The 21,662-nt window shown below is 40.7% G+C and overlaps 1 protein-coding gene across 1 annotated transcript in view; it reads right to left on the bottom strand.

The window, feature by feature from the left end:
* slf1 (SMC5-SMC6 complex localization factor 1) overlaps window positions 1-21,662 on the bottom strand; it is a 33,544-nt gene that overhangs the window by 1,968 nt on the left and 9,914 nt on the right. The window contains exons 15-17 of the mRNA XM_063490665.1: window positions 19,748-19,827; window positions 11,870-11,962; window positions 10,207-10,389 (exon numbers count right to left, since the gene is read on the bottom strand). Of these exons, the coding sequence (XP_063346735.1) occupies window positions 10,207-10,389; window positions 11,870-11,962; window positions 19,748-19,827 (356 nt within the window). The remainder of the gene's footprint in view (window positions 1-10,206; window positions 10,390-11,869; window positions 11,963-19,747; window positions 19,828-21,662) is intronic.

A 21,662-nucleotide genomic window follows, 5' to 3' on the forward strand; every position in this document is an offset into this window, starting at 1 on the left:
GAATGTAACACTTTTTCCGTCTCCTTTTAGAAAGCCAGCAAAGTTATAATGGTGACATTCACCGCCCCCCCCTTCCTCTACTCTCTACTCTTCTGCTTCTCTGTTCAGGCTGAAAGCCATTTTCCAGTGTCAGACAGGCCCGTGTGCATTTAGCCTACGTGGAGCGGGTCGAGTCAAGTGTGAGCCCTTTGTTTGCTTTCACACAGACCCATTTCTGTGGCAAACTGCTTTTGATGGCACTTGACTGTTCAACCTCGGCAATGCTGGTGCCACTTGTGAGCAAGTTTACGGCTCTGTGGAGGCTCGGAATGACACACAGACAGCTGAAAGACTGCTCGATACCACTGCTGGCAGTTGTTTCTGTTTGACAGACACTGTGGGGCTGCAGGAAGCGTGATGTTTTAAAGGAGGGACAATCATGTGCGTGTGTTGCATTGTGACATAAACCGCACTTACTAAGCCTCCCAGATTCCATTTTTATAAAAAGCCATCCTTTTTTTTCTCTTCTAAGCGACACTTAAAAAAAAAAAAAAAAAAAAAAGTTTAAAAATGAAACATTATGAAATTTGAAATTGCTCTTCATCCCTCTGTCTGCTACACTGTTTGTAGCAGTTATGAGATAATCGATGAGAGCTCACGTAGCCGTTAGTGGGGAAGGTCAACGCTCATCTACCTTTTAGTGCTTCAAGTCTGAGTGGCAAAAACTCAATCTGCATAAATTGTGGCATTAATCTACATAAACTTTTACATAAGCGAGCAAATTTCGAATGCTGGGGTCAGGCGTTGGGGGCAGCAGTCAAGGACGTAAGAGCACAGATTTGATCAAAGTGGCCACAGGAGAAAGGTGGAGGGTGGGGGGAGGCGAGCGGGGAGAAGAAGCAGAGTGGTGTATGTGAAACAGAGTGAGATTGTTCGCAGCAGGTCATAATCACCAGGTTTCTATAACAAGCTGTCTTCGCCATTACACTCATCCACTGTAATGTGTGAAGTCAACCCTGGCCTGACACATTGTAGAAAGTTTCATGTCGACGTTCTGGCATTTTGTGGTAAGTGTTAGCTGAAGAAGGGGTGGGGATCTTTTGTCTTTTCTGTATGTCTTTCTGTATTTTCTATATTATCTCTTAAAAAATAAAATAAAATAAAATGAAAAATAGGGGACAGCTTTCTAAGTAGTACTTTTTTCCTTTTTCACAATATACCCTGTTGTGTGTTCCTTTGAGAAACTCAGTGCTTAATAGAGCTCCACAAGTGGGCTGTAAGTTTGTGCCATGAACCCAAGCACTTTGTAGAGTGTTTTCAACTTAAAGTGGGAATAAGTAAAGAGGAAAGACAAGGTTCAATTCAATCACTCCTACTTAATTCTTCTCTTTTCATCAAATATGAAAGCAGCAGTCCTCTTTAGCTGCAATGCAATGACCTTTAAGCTGCTATTGAGCAAAGAAAACATAAAAACGAACAAGAGAGGGCAAAAATCATATTAGAAATAGTGCAAGAAATGCACACTGGATGAAAATGGACATGTGGGGACAATAACCATACAAAGCATCACTATAAGACAATACATTTGTAATTTACAATCAGACAAAAGAAATCTTGCACTAGAATTAAAAAAAATACAAAAATAAAGTGATAACGCGTGTGCTTTTTTCCCCCAGTGTTCTCCACCATCATCACATTAAACCCCACTGACAGACAGGCTTCAACCAGAGTGATGACACTGGTGATGGGGAGGAAGGGGCCACCCTAGCACGGGCTTGGGCTCGGCTTGCCAGAAAGCCCGCGAGGCTGACTGTTTGAAGGCTGCATGTTTGTTTGTAGAACACACAACTGACTGTGTGACAGTGTCTGCAGTTTGTCACATTTGCATGATAACCTGCCTTATTTCCATTAAGCGTCAGCTCATGTCTTTCACCTTTTCATATTTGTTTTTACTCGTTCCATCGACTGAACAGAAGAATCAGTCACTCCTTATTATCCATCATAGGACATAAGACACCCTCTAATGTTCCACCACACAACTCTACTGCACTCGATACAGATGTCAATGGTCATATCCAATGCTAAATTACATATTTCAACATAACAGAAGACACGGAAATAGCATCACGTGCTGCTTATAATGTAATACATGTATACAACACAGTGTTATGAGACTACCGCCTGAGGAATGGTTTTGGTGCAGGGACTGTGACTGAAGTGAATCCAGGTATTGGCGCTGGGTGTCAGATATGCTGCAGTGGAGATAAATACTGCACCTGGGGGATTACATGAGAGCATAGGGTAATTACACCAACCTCTGTGTGTGTGTTTGTGCGTGTGTGTTTGATGCAAAAATACCCCACTATAACCTAAGCTCTGAAGCTACTAGCGGAGGGAGGAAATTCACATGCTGAATGAAAGCCACTGCCTGATGCACCAGCCAGATGCAGTCTGGCTGTTTCACACCACACAGGCATTTACATACAGAGCGCAAAGCCCTTTGGCCTTTAGAGGGCAGGCGAAGACAAGAAATATAAAAGCAAGAGTGGAGGAAGGGAAAATTGGCGCTAAAAGAGGGAGGGAGGGAGGATAGGAGGGAAGGAAAGAAAGATGCCGTGCTCCCTCCCCCTATGTCTCTCCCTCTCTCTGTCTCTGGTCTGAGGCTGGGGCTAAGGCAGACAAGCTGGGAAGCAGGCAGCTCCACAGCATGGTAAACATCCTCTCGCTCTCTCTCTCTCTCTCTCCCTCCCCCCACCCCCCTCTTGCTGCCTGAAAAAGAGAGGCAGGGTGAGTGTGTGAACTGCAGCCAGGGGCACGGCATCACTTATCCACAGGGAGCTGCTAGCTAGCAACTAGAAACCACAGCGAAAACAACAAGGCCAACCAAGTGACGCACCAAAGCAGCCAGCGGAGAGGCATCAGATGTGGAACAACCAGACAGACGAGTATGCTAAAATCCCTGTCTGTAACAGCAGTGTCTGAACACTCAGTGATATTTCATTTACCGATATTAATGGAGGAGTAACTGTACTAGTTTGGATATATTATTGTTACCTCGTTAATTCACATTAAAATTATGCTGGCATTGCAAACAGTTGCTATGAACAGAAATCTGTGTTTTTCAGTCACGGGCGAGCATCCTTTCAATGTATTCCTGTGCTCTTCACTCAAACACAGTCAGCTGTAGTTCTTTGTGAACCTCCAACACAGGTAGTCTTCCAGGGGTCCACACAAAGGCACAAATAAGGTAGGATAAAGGTATAGACAGCAGCTACAAGCTTTGTGTAATCCAACACCACTACAGTCACTTCTAGTTATAATGGGCATCAAATATGCTTTGACTTACTGGATGCTGGCCTTTAGCACCTTAACTCTTTCCCACATACTAGGTATCTTTTCTGAACTGAGCAGTTTCTGTCACATTTCAAGCCTGCTTCCATACTAATAATAATAATAATAATAATAATAATAACGACTGGGTGTACATCAGAGGTTATTAAGGATGACCTTTGCCTATGCCGCTTACTACCCTTGCTATTCTTCAAAAAAACCTGGAACCTGTTCATATGGTCATCAAACCACATTTTTATTGCGAAATACTCATGTTTCAAAACTCATCATTATGGGTGCTAGGGAGATTGTCAGACTGCAGCTCTAAATGAATCCTAAATGATCATAACTATTACAATTATAATTTTGTATAATTAAGCGTAAAGGTACCAACAAAATAGATTATAAAAGCACACACAAAACATATTTACATGCAAAGTACCAACTAGTACAATAACTGAATCTATCTATTAATCTAATTAATTGTGTCTTATTTCCCAGTCAGTAAATCCCCCCAAAAGTTAAATTTGATGACATCACTTAGATGAATCAACTCTTCATTTCTGTTTTTGTTTTCTGGGACAGGCTGGAATAGGATACGAGCAAAGACGAATCACTTTCACTTCCACCTCATATACAGTCCTGAGCTAAAGAAAGCCTTTTATAAGAAAAAGCTAAATTACGATTTAAAAAAAAAAAAGAAAAAAAAAACTTTCAGTCAATCCGGTCACATTAAATGACTTTTTTACAGTTTTTTTAGCCACATTTGCGAGACTTGACTAGAACTTTAAAACAAGGATTTTTCAGTTTTTTTATTGTGTGGGAAAAGTTTGAGTTGAGAAACTTCAAATCACTTTACATCCCAATTGTTTAAAGAATGAATAATGACTTCCACTACATACAATATTTTCTCTTCTCCAAAAACAGCTTCAGAGGTGAGCTAGAGGTGTCCTTAAGTACTTTAATTACAACACTCCATTCATGCTGCTGTATTCAGCTCGTCATTGAAAGAACGGTTTAAGCAAACACACTAAACTGCTGTTGAATGCATGAGCTTTCACTACGACCCATTCCTCCCAAGTTCAAACATCAGCCATTGTTGCCTTCTTGTTAATGAATTTCAAATATGTTAAAAAAAGTCTCTTGCCTGTACTTTTTATTACCATAATTTTTAATATACCATTGAATTCCTCACAGAGAAGTCACTCAACGTTTTAATTTAAGCTTCAGAAGAAAAAAAACGTTCTAACATTTTTATTCTTGTGGCCCGTGTGATGATTTAAGTTCACAGTTGGAACACAGGGACAGACAGCAATCTTCATGGCCAATAATAAATAAATAAAGATCTTCTAGTCCTGTGACCATGCTGTTTTCTTTAGCCCCCCTTTTCAGTCAGCTGGAAACAAAAGAAATGAACTAAACCTTGAATCTCAGCCTTGTTTGCGGTTGAGAAGAGCACGCTTTCAACACCTACAAATTCATCGTCCATCCCTTCATGTAGTCCTTTTAAATAAACCCTGAACCTTGTAGGTGAAAGAGGACAGCAAAGTAAATAAAAAAACAGAAAGTTTAATATTCCTTGACCTCTGCCCTCTCTTTTTACAGAAGGTAGCTCTCAGTGGCCTTCATGCTCACTGAATACAGCAGCTGTTTAAAAGGGAAACAGAAAGGGCAAAACGTGCCTTTGTATATTATAAGTGGTGCTGGGCATAAATAGCAGGCAAGAAGCACTTGCTAGCAAATCTCAAAATCACCACATTCATTTTTGGAACATCTTTGGCTCTCATCTATATAAAAAACATACAGATTTTCTCTGAAAAGGGGTCACACCTTTATCTTGGAGAACAGCGAAGAGTAATCAGGAACACCACTGGAAAGAGGCCCCAGATTTAATCCAGGGCAACTGGCCTCCCTAAAAAACAAACAAAAAAAACCCTACCCCAAAAACCCCACAGAAATACAGGTATGTGGTGAGTCTGCGTATATTTTGGGGGGTAATAAGAGACAGGCAGGAAGAGAGAAAGAAGACTCTAGTCAGAATTCCCAGCGAGGAAAGTCCTTGAACTACAGCCTGGAGAAACCTGCAGTTGAAACATCCAACACTCCGGAGTGAAGCCGAGGGCTCCAAACACAGCTTCACCTCTAATAGTACGAGAGCTCAGCTCCTCACCGTTGCCAGTTCAGGACCCACGGGGAAATAAGTGCTGAGCAGAATGAACTTTATTTATTTCTTTACCATGCTGACAGAGAAAAGGCCCAAGTGTGTCTAAACAACTACCTGTGTGTAGTGTGTGTAGTGTGTGTGTGTGTGTGTGCGCGCGCAGATCTATGACAGAGAAAGACAGAGACGAACCACGTTGACTACAGCTGTCCAAGGGGACTGTGTGTTTCTTGTGCCACTGAGCAAATGACATCTTTCTGCTCCACAAACACTAGTTTGCGTTAATATCTGCCGGGATCACAGAATCTAGCGTGTGTGTTTGTGTGTGCGTGCATCCAAGACATGCACAAAAACTGAAAGAGGAATTGAAGAAGTAGTCATGCAGCAACTTCTCTGGGGTCTCTGAACCCAACTTAAGGCAAATAACTGAAGTAGAAACATCTTAAAACACTTAAACCTGAACAGTTATTTCCAACTTTTACATTCTTTCCCATTCAAGCATCTTTAATCTCTTCGTGAGAATCCCTTTGTGTTTACAAGTTGAGGTGGACCAGCCGCGCTTACTAACGTGGTGGGGAGTATTTAGGGGACGGCATCAGTGATTACGGTCACGGGGCTGTGTGGTGACAGCTTAAAAGCTCTTTTCTTTATTTTTCTCCACCCTCTTTGCTGACTGACACGCCTCCTCTATGCGCGTGCCAGGTCTAAACTGCACAACTAAAGGCTCCGGGTCATTTTCCATTCCAATCAGGAGTACCGGCTGCCATGGCCACCCTGCAAAACGTATAACATTTCTACCAGCTGAGAAAGGAAGGGACACGAGGAGTAACAGCAAACATACACTCATTAAAGCATTTGAGACTCATGAAAACGATTTTGTGTATGTAGACACATACACAAAAATATATAGCCAAGGACACTTCAATACTGTGTTAAAAACAAGCCAAACACACGCAAGCAGGGTCATGTGGGGCGGCCTTGGGCAACGGGAGGAGGAGGGGGAGAAAGCAGTGTCAGCCTTGCCCTCAGCCATGGCATCCTTTCATTGCCAGCTCCATAAGCCTGGAGGGACTGAGGTAGAGTGGGTAGGGGGTGGGATCTAGCCCTTCCTCCCCCATACAATTCATCCTTTAAAACACACACACACACACACACACACACACACACACACACACACACACACACACACACACACACACACACACACACACACACACACACACACACACACACACACACACACACACACAGGCCTCCAAGCAGACAGGCTTACAAAGGGGTGAGATCACTCCCAAGTAAAGGCTTTGTTGGTGTGCCAGTGTCAGTATTGCCCTCTCTGGCCTACCAAAACCTTGGCAGCTAGGTTCAGCTTGTCTGCTGGAAACAACTAGGACAACAGGGTGAATGGCTCGATAAAAAAAAAAATAAAATAGTTTCGGGAAATGCAGCATGCGCTCAGAAGAATAAAACACACAGGAATATAATAAATAGAGATGCATCTGGCCCACTAGCCTGTTTTCCTATCATGGGACGGTGAAACAAGTGTACCTGGCCAAAATTTTAAAAGCAGTCTGATGTATGGGTGTTAGAAATGCAGCCACAAGCACAAAAGTCCTGCTTGAGTTTAGAGTGAAAAATTGGAATGAAGAACAATATAAAGATGGTTATGGTAACTAAGCAGGATGCAGGCCCCAAAGCCAAAACTTTCCACGTTTAACAGCCTGGACGTAAGAATCTAAAAAAGAAGAGCAAGAGAAAAAAAAAAAAGAAAAAGAAAAAAAAGCCTAGGCCTACTGATGGTGTCCATGGCAACAAGATGGAGATCATGGAAAAGAGACCCTGAAAGACAGTACAGCCTGAAGTCAAGAGGACCACCTCCTCACCAACTCCCCGCTGTAGCCTTTAGACAACCCGCCATCAAGGTGTGAGGAAATAGCAAACAGTCGGGAGAGACCGAGTGAGGAAAGAAGTATAATGTAGGAGCCTCCAGGTGTTTCAAATTGAGAGAATTTTCATTCCTGTTGTTCTGTTTGGTCCCTGCAAAAAGACCTGGCCTAGACCGTGAAGCCAGACGTCTGCTACACACACACGCACGCACAGACACACACACGCACGCACAGACACCCGCTTCCAATTTTATAGATACAGATAGCTGCTTCGTCTGACCTCTTTTAATTTGCTCTCTCTGCTGTTACTGAGGAAGGAAGGAAAAAAAAAAAAAAAAAAAGAACGGGGGGAGCGCTCTCTTGTTTCCTCTCCGGGACTAAACAATCCCAGTCTAATTTATTTTTTGAGGACAGAATATGTACATGTGTTAATGGGAAAGTCGAATCAAATTAACTATAATTAGTCAAACTGAGAAGTGAGTTGAAGCAGAGGTATGTTACATGGGGGACTGGTTCAATGCTGGCAAATATCACTCCTCCCCCCAAAAACACACACACAGTAACACACACAGACATTTTCCCAAGTCACCTGCTGCCATACCACCAGCAATGCCACCCTCTCCTGAGCTCCGACACGCGTCATACTCACCTCAACCCTACTGAGCTCAGACTGCATGTGGCACGCAAACACGCAGACACACAAACTACTTTTGTTGTGACACATTTCCACAAAAACCCGCATGTGAATTTTGCAAGCGGCGCACCCTGACTCCTCTAATCTTGTCAAAAAGACGTTAACAGACATCTTACGAGGCGATGCTGTAATCTCTTTGGACAGACACTGCAGCGCCGGATTGCATGTGAATTATGAAGGTTAGCAGTGGGGGCAGAGAGAGGGAGATGGTATATATGATCTAGAATTCATACAGTGAAGAAGCAGACAACTGCTACAGCTTCTGGGTCGCAATGTCAATCCTGTTTCTGTACCAAACAAGATTTGCCATTTGCAGCATATTAGAAAACATCAGAATTCTTGCCACGTTTTTATCGAATGGCTTAAACTATGACCAGTGTAAACATTTATAGGGTGGTCCAAATTAATGGCACCTTTTGGTTTGTCCCTCCATGATGGGTAAATATCTTTTGTTGTCTTTAAACACCCACTTCCTAGTCTGCGGCAGACACTTTCTGCCATAAAATGCCCAAATGGGCCGGCCCATCATGAGGTCACTTTTTTCCCCACAAACTTTTCAAACTGGAGAATAAATAGCATCACATGTGATGGACAAACTCAAATCGATGTAGAACATTGGTGGAGTGCCGCTTTAAAAGCGTTCTCATCAACAAGGTCCTTATTCTTCCAGCAGGGTAATTAAGATAAAACTGTGGCCTTGTAAATAAGGTCAAACACGACATTCAATTGCTTGATACGCTTGACTACATTTGTTTGCTTTGTTGGACTCAAAGTTTATCTTGGCTACAGCAGGAGCGACACTGTGTATAAATTGAACAAATTTATACACATGAAATGCTAGAGTAAAAAAGTACTAAGGCTAATCCTGTGACATTTTCAAAGTTAACAATAAAAAAAATAACAATCCATTAATACTAATAAAAATAACATCAATAATGTGGTCTTGTGCTGATTAGCAGAGTCTGTTTCAAAGCATTGGCCATACCTAACATATATTCACCTGTATACATAAATGAGTTTATCATTGCTTTAATATATTTATACATTATTTAATATGTGAGCTGCTAGAAGGCCAAATGCATTTCCATTTATTGCTTTATCCATCCATCTACAGTGGTCCTATATACTCTGAAGCCTGTTACGCTGCTGCTGTCAGTGTAATATTTATAGAATAATTATGAACTTCAATTAAACAAGTTCAGAAGTTATACATATGAAGAATATTGTAATTTTTTAATTAAATGAATGTGTGAAATTTTCTTAGTGTTATGTTTTACTCTATAGACACAGGAAATCACTCAAACATGTTAGAATTCAATCACCTTCCCACCATTTCAATATTTGTGATGTAACTGCAATATTTTAGATAAAATAATCTCAAATTTCAACACAAATGCTGTCAATTTAAAAAATACAATAAACATTCTGCTACAGTAGATTCTTACATATCAGACTTGGAAAGCAGACTTTTCTGTTCCTGCAGAGTGTCATCTGCAGCCTTCTGCCCTCTTTTGCAAATCTGCAAATCTCTATATAGGGAAAGATGTTATTTTTACAAAGCTCTGCAACATCAACTGTCAGAGTCAAGAAATATATGATAATGACTTAGTTGTTGTAGAACACGTTGCAGAGTTAAGTCTTCTTGAGACTGAAGACTTGGATGAGTGATGAAATGTTTCTCCCACTGATCTTTCTCTGGTCTATATGTTGACACACTTGTAAGAATCATAGCTTGAAGTCAAGTTATGAGGCTTTTTGTCAGTTTCCGACCAATGGATCACTAAGTGGACTTTGAAGACATGGATGTAGGGCAAATTGTAATGGATTGTTAACATGATCCCATTCTACAGCCATACAGGATTTTATCAGAATTCACACAAAAGTTTTCGGGGGGGGTTTGTTCAACCCTGGATCAAATGGTAGTCATTTGAGTTGGTTTAACTTCGTCTTTTCAATTCCTTGTTTGCGCCGCAGAGTTTGAGAATCATTCACCAAACTATCAATGTGTGACCAACCTTACTTCGAGAACATTTGAGTATTGTTTAATTATTATAAAGCCAACATTTGTTATATTGCATAAGTTCCCGCCAACAGAATGTTAACAGCTTATACGCTGAAGCAGTCAGTCTGTGCATGTACTGCAAGAGTTTACTCACCTGCATGTTCCAGCAGCATTTTGGCAATGTCCATGTGTCCATTTAGCAGGGCATCGTGCAGTGGACTCACTCCATCCACCTGATTATTAAGCACAGGGGAAGGGTGGTGGCGCAGCAAAGCTTCCACACACTCGGTGCTGCCGTGGTTGCATGCCTCGTGTAGAGGTGTCCAGCCTGCATGGTCTATGTGATCAACAAACCGGAAACAGAGGCACAAACAATGCTGACTCAAAATGAAAGTCAAATGAAATGGGGAAGCAATGTTAATCACAGTTTAGAATATCCACCTGTTGTTCACCTCACCAAACTACCTGTGAAACACTCTCTGGGCTCTGGACTCAAATGGATCTATACTCCACAATTCCAAAATTTTAATTTCTTTTCTTTGTTTGTTTATGTTTATTTGTTTTTCCTCAGGGTTGATTCAACACATACAACATTCTCTGACAAGCTTTGCATGTGGTAAAATACTTTTCTATAGCTATTATGCATGCCAAGATCAAGTTTAAGGCATGTGCCATTATGATTTCAACCTTCAGCAACCTTCATTCATCTGTTGCTTATACACACAAGTTTCTGTTTTGGTCTAGTAATGCCTCAGTTGTCTAGTTATTGGTTGCAAGACGTATTGTCACTCGATGTGTCAGTCAATCAGCACATGCTAGGACAATACTATCTAATAACTTTTGTACAATGGGGCGAACTAATAGGAAGTGAAATGGCTCTGGTAGATCAGCTCTGCACATACACATCATCTACACATAATGGCAGGATACATGCAATATGCCTGAAACACAAATGACAACTAATGTTTTAGTAGTGTAAATATAAAGCAATGCAATGGAGGCACAGCATTCAAACACCATAAATGCTCACAACGCACAGGCTATGATAATACACAGCTACAAATCAAGAGTAAAAAAAGAATGTTTTAAAGAAAAATTAAAATAGTTGCAGCATCTTTTCATGTTTTAATCCAGGATTAAAACACAGAAAGATAGACACATTCTAAGGACTAATAATAAAAAAGTTAAAAAAATTAAAAAAAAAACAAAAACCGACAGACAGATAATCTGCTGTAGTTGAGAAAAGAAAATCCTCTGAAAACCAAACATGCTCTGACTCAATTAGCATCAGGCCTTTTTTTGGAGAAGTCTGTAATGTGGCAGCAGTTATTTTACCATTTTGCCCCGTAGTTCTACTTGATCGCATTTTAGACTTAAGAATCCCCCATAACCCCCACCAAGATGCAAGTCAATTTAGCCTACTATTAAGGGGTGATTACAAAATCAGAGAAACCTTTGAAAACGGCACATTTCCATAAAAGGAGGGCAAGTCATTATATTTGACCTAAAGGGACTAAAGAAAGTCACTCTGAAATATCAAAAGGGATTCAATTCACTTAGCAAAGTGGCCATAAATCTATAAATCTGACACTCCAAACCCATCCTGCTCTTACTAGACACACCCTTTACATTTTAGCTAAAGGTTAAACGCAATGATGATGACGTGCACACGCTCCTATTTCTTCTCTCCCCCTTTTTTTTTTTTTTTTCCTCCAGTGTTAATCGCTCTCCAAAACCCCAGAGCAAACAGTGGGAGTGAAGTGAGACGACAGTGAGACAGAGGTTATGGAAAAAAGGGAAAGCGAGAGAAGTCTTACCTTTAACATTGATGTCTATGCCAGGAAGCGCCAAGATCTGAAGCACCGTTTCCACTTGGTTCCTCTTGCAAGCTCTGTGGAGGAGGGTCTCTCCTTCGACCAGGACGAACACAACGGACAAACACACCCAAAAGAAAGAAGAGGCGGAAGAGAGAAATCAAAAATCAGGGTGTGCCTGATGTCCTTCCCATTGTCCCCGTCCATATGGTGAATACGCCAATTAAATACCACAGAAATGTCACCAAACACACACACGAAAAAAAAATCCCTGACCTAAAAAGAGTACGACCCGCCAATGAGGTTGCGATTAAAGAGGAGTGATGAGAAAAAAGGGGGGAGATCTTTCAAGGGAGAGAAAAAAAAAAGAAAAAAAAAAAAAAAAAAAAAAAAACACGGGAGGAAAAAAAAAAAATTAAAGATGGAGAGTTGGGCTAATTCGCCTCGCTCTTTCCCTCTTTTATAGAGGGAGATTTTCCACTTACACCCCGTGCCCAACAAAGTTAATATCAGGGCAGTTGGTGAGTAAATGAATGTAGTGGTGAAAAAGTAGTCTCGTTTCCTGTTCACTCATCCCTATACTGTTACTTAAGAGGAAGTTATGGTAGACAGCCCTCGCACAAAGCCTCGAAAACGATTCTTCACAGATCCTAGGTTCAAAAGCTCTGCTGGGCATTGCCAGTGTCACCACGTGATATTTAATCAGCAAACTACTAGCGGGGGAGAAAAAAAAAAAAAAAAAAACTCTCAAAAGACTCCATTTACATTTTTGTACACAATTTTATTCCACCCATTTCTTTTTTCCTCATTTATACTGCATTCCTCACTTTTTCAAATACAATATTAAATCAGGAATAAATTAGTGGGCCAGAGCCCCCTCTTTTCATGTATGGCTGAACTTCAGAGAGAAGTTAAAGGCCAAGCATGAGTGGCTCTGTGCTTGCCAGTATAACACAGAACTGCAAAGGCTGTAATAAATGCTTTACTAGCTCTCCCCAGGACACCATCCCTGTACAGGGGCTCCACTCCAACGCACACAGAGCAAAGAGTGGGGCAAAAAGAAAAAAAAAAAAAATAGGTGGAGATGGGGGAGAGGGAGGGAGAAGAAGCGGTGAAGGGGACAGCAAAACGGTTCCTGCATTTCAAAGCATGCAGGCAAAATATTGAGAATGCTGGTTCGTATTCATTCTGAAGAATTCCTTTCTTCCAGGAAATGTCTTTGAGGCTGCATAGATGTATTAAATGCCATCCACAATAGTTGAAAGGTTGAAAAATGGAATGGAGGAGAAAAAAAAAAAGAAAGAAAAAAGAACATATGTTAAACGTAGGGATTCCAGTTCAGTTCAAATCCAGTTCAGACACGCATGGTTGGCACAGACAAATATTGCACATTTTCTTCATACAGGTCCACAAGTATTTGGACAATGACACAACCTTTGTACCAGCACAGATAATTTTGAGTCAATCGGCCATGATGTGACTCAAATGCAGACTTCCAGCTTTAACATATTTTATTTGCATTAAGTATTTCGGAATCAAATAAATTTTTTTTTTTTTTTTTTTAAACACACATTGGTACAAAATAACATTTTTAATATGTTATCTTAAATACTTGAATTCAGTGAATACCTGAAGTCTACAATCCATGGACATCACCAAATACTGCATTCCATTCCTTGAGATGCTCTACCAGGTATTTTCCTGCAGCCACCTTCACTTGGTGCTCATTTGTGGGTCTCACTGTCTTCAGTTATATCCGCAGTAACTGAAAAGCATGCTCTATTGGGTTGAGATCCGCTGATTGACTTGGCCATTGAAGAATATCTCATTCCTTTGGTTTTAGAAACTCTTGGGTTACTGTTCCAATATGCTTTGGGTCATTATTCATATGCACTGTGAAGCACTATCCAAACAGTTTTGCAGCATTTGGCTTAATCTGAGCAAAGTACGACCTTGATCGCTTCATGATTCATCCTGCTACATCTATCAGCTGTCATGTCATCAATAAACAGTAGTGACCATGTTCTACTGGCAGCCACACAAGCCCATGCCATAACATTGGGTCCACCATGTTTGAAAGATGTGCTATGCGTCAAATCATCAGATGTTTTTCTTTTTCTCTATACTTTTTTTCTTATCATCGTTCTAATACAAGTTCTTCTTGATTTCATCTTTCCTAAGAAATTTTCCAGAGCAGTGCAGCGAGTCCTTTAGATCTTTTCTGGTATAGCCTAATTTGGCATTCATGTACTTGAGTATAACCATTGGTTTGGACCTTGGTGTAAACCCTCTGTATTTCCATTCATGAAGGGTTCTCTTGATTGTAGACTAACTATTTTTTGCCTTTCTAGCTAGGTGAAAATGTCCTCCTTTACTTGCATCAACATCTCTTTGGACTTCGTGTTAAGCGTTCCAGTGGGTAGCTGCCTAATGCTAGTTCAACACTTGGAATCAGCTCCAGGTATTTTATCTTCTTAATTTGTAGTGAAATAACAAGGGAACAGGCATCACCTGGCCATGAAACCGCTTCCATAAGAGTAGCTGTAGTTATTAAACAGTTAATGCATTACTTTTATTAAATTCCTTGAATTACAGCTGGAAATCTGCACCTTCACTCGCATATTTGTTTGAAATAAAACCCACACTGGTGGTGTACAGAGGAAAATTACAAAAATTGTGTGGCTATCCAAACACTTATGGACCCTAACTGTAGATTATTTGAGAAGTAGTGAAGGAAATAGAGGATGGAGTGATCTGTAGGTTGTCCCTGGAACAATGCGTATCAGCCAAACTGGCTTGCCCATCAAAGAAAACCAATGTAAGCAAATATCTAATCAGCCAATCACATGGCAGTAATTCAATGCATTTAGGCATGTAGACATGGTTAAGATGAACTGCAGAAGTTCAAACCAGGTATCAGAAGGGGGAAGAAAGTTGATTTAAATGAAGACAGTTTGGTTTGGTCCGGTGACAGATGGGCTGGGATTTTCCCCAAGAAAATGTCCTGTGAGCAGCAGTTGATGTCAGTGTTGTTGAGTGTTGATGTCAGAGGTCAGGAGTGCCAGGTGTCATGCCTGTCAACTAAGAACAGGAAACTGAGGATGGAATTCACACAGGCTCACCGAAACTGGACTATAGAAGAGTGAAAAAACTTTGCCCGGTGTAATGACTCTCAGTTTTTGCTCCAACTTTTAGACAGAATTTGTCATGAACAACATGAAAGCACAGATCCATTCTGATGGCTGCTTCCAGTAAGATAACACACAGTATCATACTGTTCAAATCATCTCAAAGTGGTTTCCTGAATATGACAATGAGTTCAGTAAACTCAAATGGGCTCCACAGTCACCAGATCTCAACGTAATAGAGCACCTTTAGGATTTGGTGGGACAAGAGATTAACCTCATAGATGTGCAGCCGGAAAATCTGCAGCAACTGTGTGATGTTGTCATCTCAATGTGGACAAAAAAAAAAAAACACACACAAAAAAAAAAAAAAACAACCTATGAGCAATGTTTCCAGCACCTTCTTGAATTTATGCAACCCAGAACTATTTAGGTGTACCTAATAAGCTGCTTAATTTGTTTCTATGTTTGTTTTTTTTAAAGATGCGCCATAAAGTTTAATACAATAATTATGTGTCAGTGGTCATTTACAGTGCACAGTTGGGCATTAAAGACAGTGACATAATTGTTCGAAATTTTGTCTATTTGTTTCTGGCACGATGGAAGATGCTTTTGGTAATGAGCAAAAGTACCCAGTTCACTAATTAATGTCGACGATGGAGATGAAATCAGAAATGCATAGATGAAAACAAATAAATAAATACATACATTTTTGGAGGAGGCAAAGGTCTGGCAGAGCACCCAAGGTGAGGAAACACAGTAACTGGTGAGATTCATGGGTTCTAGACCTGAAGCAGTCATTAACTGCAAAGGATTTACAACCAAGTACTTGCAACCCGCCTTCCCCCACATTACTTTTGATTCTGTGAAAATATCAGGACTATTTAGTAAAATGTCTCAGAATTGCTCAGAATTTTTAATTCAACTACAAATCCACTGAAATTAAATGAAAGATCTACGCTATTTCCACCTCTTACCTGCTTCATACACCTCTGTGGAGGTGTTCAGAGAGAATTACACAGTCTGCTTTTGGACTTGAATGCTGCTCAAAAATCATTGCAATCATGAGATAAATCAGTTCATAAAGAACTGCATCAGAAAACTTTGAGCAGGTAATAAACTATTCAGACAAGTCAGATTAGAGTGTGCTATGATTTGCTGCAATAATTTGCAATAATCTTTATTTTGCACTGCATATTAAACCTCAGTTATTTGATGGCATGACATCATAAAGAAGGTAGTCTGGTTGTTACAGTTTCAGCATCAGTAACGAGACCAATCAGTCAAGCAAACCAATATTTCCAAGCTAAAAATCAAAAACACCCAAACTACAGTACCTAATGAGTAAGCTATACTTTGTGGCACGTCAGTGTTCTACATGGGCTGCTCTGCTATTACCGAGCACTAAAACGCAGTGATTAAACACCCATTCCACTACACCCCATGTGTACACATCCTAGCAAATGCCAGGGCCAATCCATGCACTGTTAAATCACTTTAATGGTTCCAATTTGGACACAACGCCTCTATTATAGGGGTAATTGCATGCTCAGCATTTACAAGCACGGAAAGGATAAATCCGCCTGTCCTTTTCTATAAATCCCCTGTTTCACACTTTAATAGAAAAGTTAAATGTATGTGTTGCTCTTTATATCCCTCAGTCTGCTTGCTACACTCCTGTAAAGCACTGCTTGGCCTGCTGATCCCTGGACCAAAAAGCCACTCAAAGCCTGTAACAATGCTATTTGTAAGGAATGTGTTTGAAATGTATTCTGTGCCAGTTACTGGATATATTTAAAACTATTTGAAGACTTCTACTATTGCTACCTCTGAAAGCAACGGCAGGAAAATAATTCCCCAAGTGAACATTACTGCTTCTTAAACTGTGCCTCAGATGCATTTACTGGCAATAAACATTTCAAAATTCCAATGGTGAATGATAACTCCATTAAAATCAGTCAAAAACAACACTGGTCAGCAACATATATGTCACCCTCTCTGCCAACAGGAAACATTCAGACAGAAATACAGTGTCTCCAATAAGAGCAAGCAAAGATCTATATAACTTGCATACTATGAAAACATAATATTCCTAAAATACAACTCTATAGGTGGTAGGAATGATCCCTGTAAATGGATGTAAGCAGTGAAGAACTTTCATCAAACTGCTGCTGAATAAACGTTAAGTAGCAACTCTTAAGCCAACACAGACAGGTCATTAAAGCACTGATAACATTACCGTATGACCGCTCAATAAACTGCACTTGTGTGTGATAAAATCGAAAGCTACAAAATGAGTAATAAAAACTTGTGTAACTCTTTAAGTCGATGAATGTCTTTGTGTTTGAATGAATGTTTTTATGTTTCCATGTTAAAATGCCCAGCTTTACAGCAGGAATAAACATGTTTACAATGTGGAGCAAAAACAGTTCAGGTATAACGCAAATCAGAGTTTATACAATATTAACCAACTCGAAAGTCAATATTTGGCATTACCAACTTTATTCTTTTGAGCCGAGCAGTAAGTAGACTTCAGAAATAGTTCTCCTTGGTTCCTGAAGCACATCAAGATCATCTTATGTAGTTATAATAATACTGAGGTCCGAGCTCTGACCAATTCTGTTTCATCGTGTACTTTTCTTTCCAGGCTTTAACTGGATTGGTAGATTGATTCAACTCATGTCCTCAGTCAGGTCTTTCCTGAATTTGTTTCTATTTCTTAAAGACAAGACTTTCAGACAGTGTTTATCTGCTGTACATGGTTCTTAGGCCTGTCAATTCTAAATTGTCCACTTGTCCAGTTCTTCCATTTTATTAAGGACGCACACAGAATGGCTGGGTTTTTGGCTAAAAACTCTTCGGGAATCACTTTGTTAGTGCAAACATACAATTTGATGCCTTTCAGATTGTGTTCCATTTGGTTGTTGTTGTTTGTTGGGTTTTTAAATAAATGGGATCAAATTCTGTGATTTTACCATGACCTGCTAGTATCAAAGTACCTAAAGACACCATTTAAAACTGATTCTTTGCACAGTTCTTTGTTATGTGTATACACAATAATTGGTTAGTCTATTGAATTAGGTATCCTTTGATGCCTGAATGATTCATAGGCCAGTGTTAAGTGGCTTAACAAACAAACAAAACCCCAAAAACAATTCAACTGAAAATGATCAGGTACAAAGACCGGAATGAAAATGAGTGAAAAAGCAGGGAGTGTCCAGAGAAAAACTTTGAAAGACCCTCAGAAAGTCTGGAGAACTATTGCTCAAGAGCACTTTATAAAGCTACAATAAAGTGTGGATCTCCTTGGAAGCCAAATATAATAAAATGAAGGGTGGTGCATGATGTTTGCACAGTTTGCACAGTAAGTAACTTGGCAACCACTATAGTTGTCTAATACCTCCCCATGCTATGGGGTATACCTGCTTGTTTTTTTTAAACCAATGGCAATCTTCGTCCCTTCTCAATACTTATTTCTGGTGGGTAAAGCTGTGTAGCATTGCTTTACAAGTTAAAGAATACTGAATGCAGCTTTTGAACTACGCTCTGTAAATGTTGACCTTAATGGTTTGTTTCAGAAATGATGTGCCGCTAAACGCAAACAGATTTTAAACAATGAAAACTCAGCAGTTCTTGTTTGACAGTCTACATACAGTATATTAGGGCTGATTAAAATGGAAATCTCTGCTGAGCTTCCACAAGCAAATGCGGGACTACAAAAGAGAAGTTCATCCCAAATCCCTCAACCCCTCTCAGCTACTGTGACAAAGATACAGAGGTTCCAGAAGGCGAGACAGATGCTCCAAAGCAAAGATGTGCAGAATATAAGAAAGCAAGTTTACATATGTGGGTGAAAAGCCTGTAACGGAAAGAGAGGAAGGAAGGGAGGGAGGGAGAGAATGGGATGAGTCGAGAAGGGATGAGAGGGCGAGAGGGAAGTATGCTGTGCCGATGGTTCATCAAAAATTAATGCCAACCACATCGGTATAGAGATCACGTAGTGGAAAAACAACACATGCCAACAGCCTTGAGTCTCCTGCCTCAGCCTTCACCCCCCCTAACCCCACACCCACTCCCTTTCCTTTACCCTCCACCCCTCCTTTGCACCAGCACAGGGCCTTTCTGATCAGGTGGAGGGGGGAGATATGAGCTTTGACACCTTCGAGAGTTCACACAGAGTGCCATGCCTCTAATTGCAGGAAGTTCCACCAGTGCAGCCGCTGTATATTTAAAAGTGCTACCCTAATTGCTGCATTTAATGTCTCCAAAATGGAGATCTGAGCCACACTGTGCGTACTAATATCTGTTATTGTTTTGTGTGTGTGCCACCCATTATTTCTGTCCCTGCGATTTATCTGTTAGGGTTTTGGTTTTTTTTGTTCAGTTTTTTTAAGGTGAAAAAGACATGACGAAAAAGCAAAACAAAACAAAAAGCGCTGTCTAGAATTTCAATGCAGATATAACAAGTAGAGAAGGCACAGCACTGAGGCGTTATTATGGTCCAAAGTCTGCCACAAACATACATGGCAGGCCTGCTTATGCAGTCAAGCTGCTCATAAAGCTGACTAGAAGGAAGTGTGGTTCGATGCAAATCAATCACTTTTGCCATGCATTATGTGCTCTTCATTAAACCGAAAGTGATGACAGCGCTATCATGTTCCTGATGACCTACTGTAGTGCATCAGTCCATTAAAAGTCCACTCCTTGCAAATGTGAAGCTATGCTGTCGAACAATGGGTGCATGCACATGCTGTACCTGCTGCGTTGACTCTGTTCAAACCTCTGGGGATGTTCTCTTTCTCCGAGCAGGTTTCATTCTCCAAAGAGTTTTGAGGTCTGTATGGAGACAAAGAATGTGGCCCAGAAGGGTTAATGAGAAAATACACACATGCTGTATTTATAAATTTCTTCAAATTTAAAAAAAAAAAAAAAAAAAAAGTGATTACCCATGATTCATGTAAACAAGAGCAATTGACCATTTGAGCATGACTGCAGGGAGACCCAGTGGTGGAGAAAGTGGAACCAGCATCACTGTACTGTGAAAACTGCCATTAGCAAATGAATCCCTCATGGCACGATATCATCTTATATGAAATCTGACAATATCTGTCAAACCCCTACTGTGTTGGCCACACACACACTTCACACAACTAATCCTCTATTCCTGTCTCCAAAGCACTTTTCCTCCCACTTAACGCCTCAAACGCAGAGACGAAGAATTCAATGTGAGCAAGCACATTAGGAGGAATAACTAGTAAAAGAAAGTGAAGCCTCTTCAAAGTAGTGGCGTGCTAATAGCTGTGGGCTGTCACTAGTCCTGTGTGTAGGTATGGAAGATCTGCCTGCGTGAAGCCTGACAGGTGTCTTGTGTGTATATGTATGTGCACATGCGCATGCGTTGCATTGAAGTGGAGTGCCATCCGTATTACAGGGAAGAGGCTTGTTCCCTGGTAATTGGGTTGTTCAGAAGCCAGGAAGGAGCTCCCAGCAGTGAGGAGGAAACACACGTCCTGTCACGTTGCTTGTTATTAGCAAGGACAAGGCTGAGAAGAGATGAGACAAGCTCTGTGTGTATGTGTGAGAGAGTGCGCGCGAGAAAGTGACTCCATAACAGTGTCTATGTTGAGGGTGTCTCACATTTAACCACTTCACCCAAGTGTCCCCTGCCCATACAGGCAGTGGAAGTTGACAGTACTTGGCTTGTATACACCCCGGTCTCTTCTTTCCTCATGGTCTACTTTAGGAGGCCAGTCTGCTGACAGCAGCCCAGCTATCAATCAAGAGCCTGCAGCAGCGTGTGCCCTTGGACGCTATCACTAAAGAAACGTATGAGCAGTCATTGAAATAATGCAGAAGTGCTGGTCAAGTGCTGAAAGAAAGCAATTTATGGGATTTTTCTTACTAATCATAGCAAAAGAAATCCTTCCCCCCTACTTTTTATCTGTCTTCATTGTAAAAATCGTATTGAATCTAGCTGATCCTTTTATAGGCTTTTCTTAAAACCCTAGCTGATATTTGGAAGTTGGGACTCGTAGAGAGGTCTGGTCAGAGAAAGAAAGAAAACACTATAGTCAAGTGGGCTGAAACGATTACAGCAACGGAAAGAGTATGACTAAGCCAGCACAAAGAAAACCACAGTTTAATTACAGCTTCCCTTCTGCTAACAGCACTCCATGCCATGCAACCAGCCACCTGGCAAATCAAACGGCCCTCTAAGCGGTCGGTCAATCAGCCACCCTGTCAGCTTGGTGTAACTTGGACACATGCCCTGTTGCTGGCCTGTCTGTTGATGCGGAAGAAACACGCTCACAATATCTCAAATAGAACTACAACATCTTTGAGTCAATCAAAAACAGCCTAATGCATTCTGAAAGTGAGAGGTGACTGATAGCAGGGAGGAGAGCTGGCAACTCACCCGGTCGACCACGAACCAACCAGTCCTTCCTGTCTTACATCTGAGCGCTCTCACAACAAACATAGCTGATTTTTTATATCATCTATAATGTTTTTTTCTTTTTGTTTTTTGTTTTTTTTACTTCTTAGCAGTTTTTCATCATGTAGGCTATTGCATAGAATATGCAGTGTGTCATATGCATAAATGCTTTAACATAAAATGTGTTAATTGATTAAGATTGACAAGATCACTGCAGCTGTGTACAATATCATGAATT

Source organism: Pelmatolapia mariae, linkage group LG12, assembly GCF_036321145.2.
Source record: "Pelmatolapia mariae isolate MD_Pm_ZW linkage group LG12, Pm_UMD_F_2, whole genome shotgun sequence".
In the NCBI taxonomy this organism is placed as follows: domain Eukaryota; kingdom Metazoa; phylum Chordata; class Actinopteri; order Cichliformes; family Cichlidae; genus Pelmatolapia; species Pelmatolapia mariae.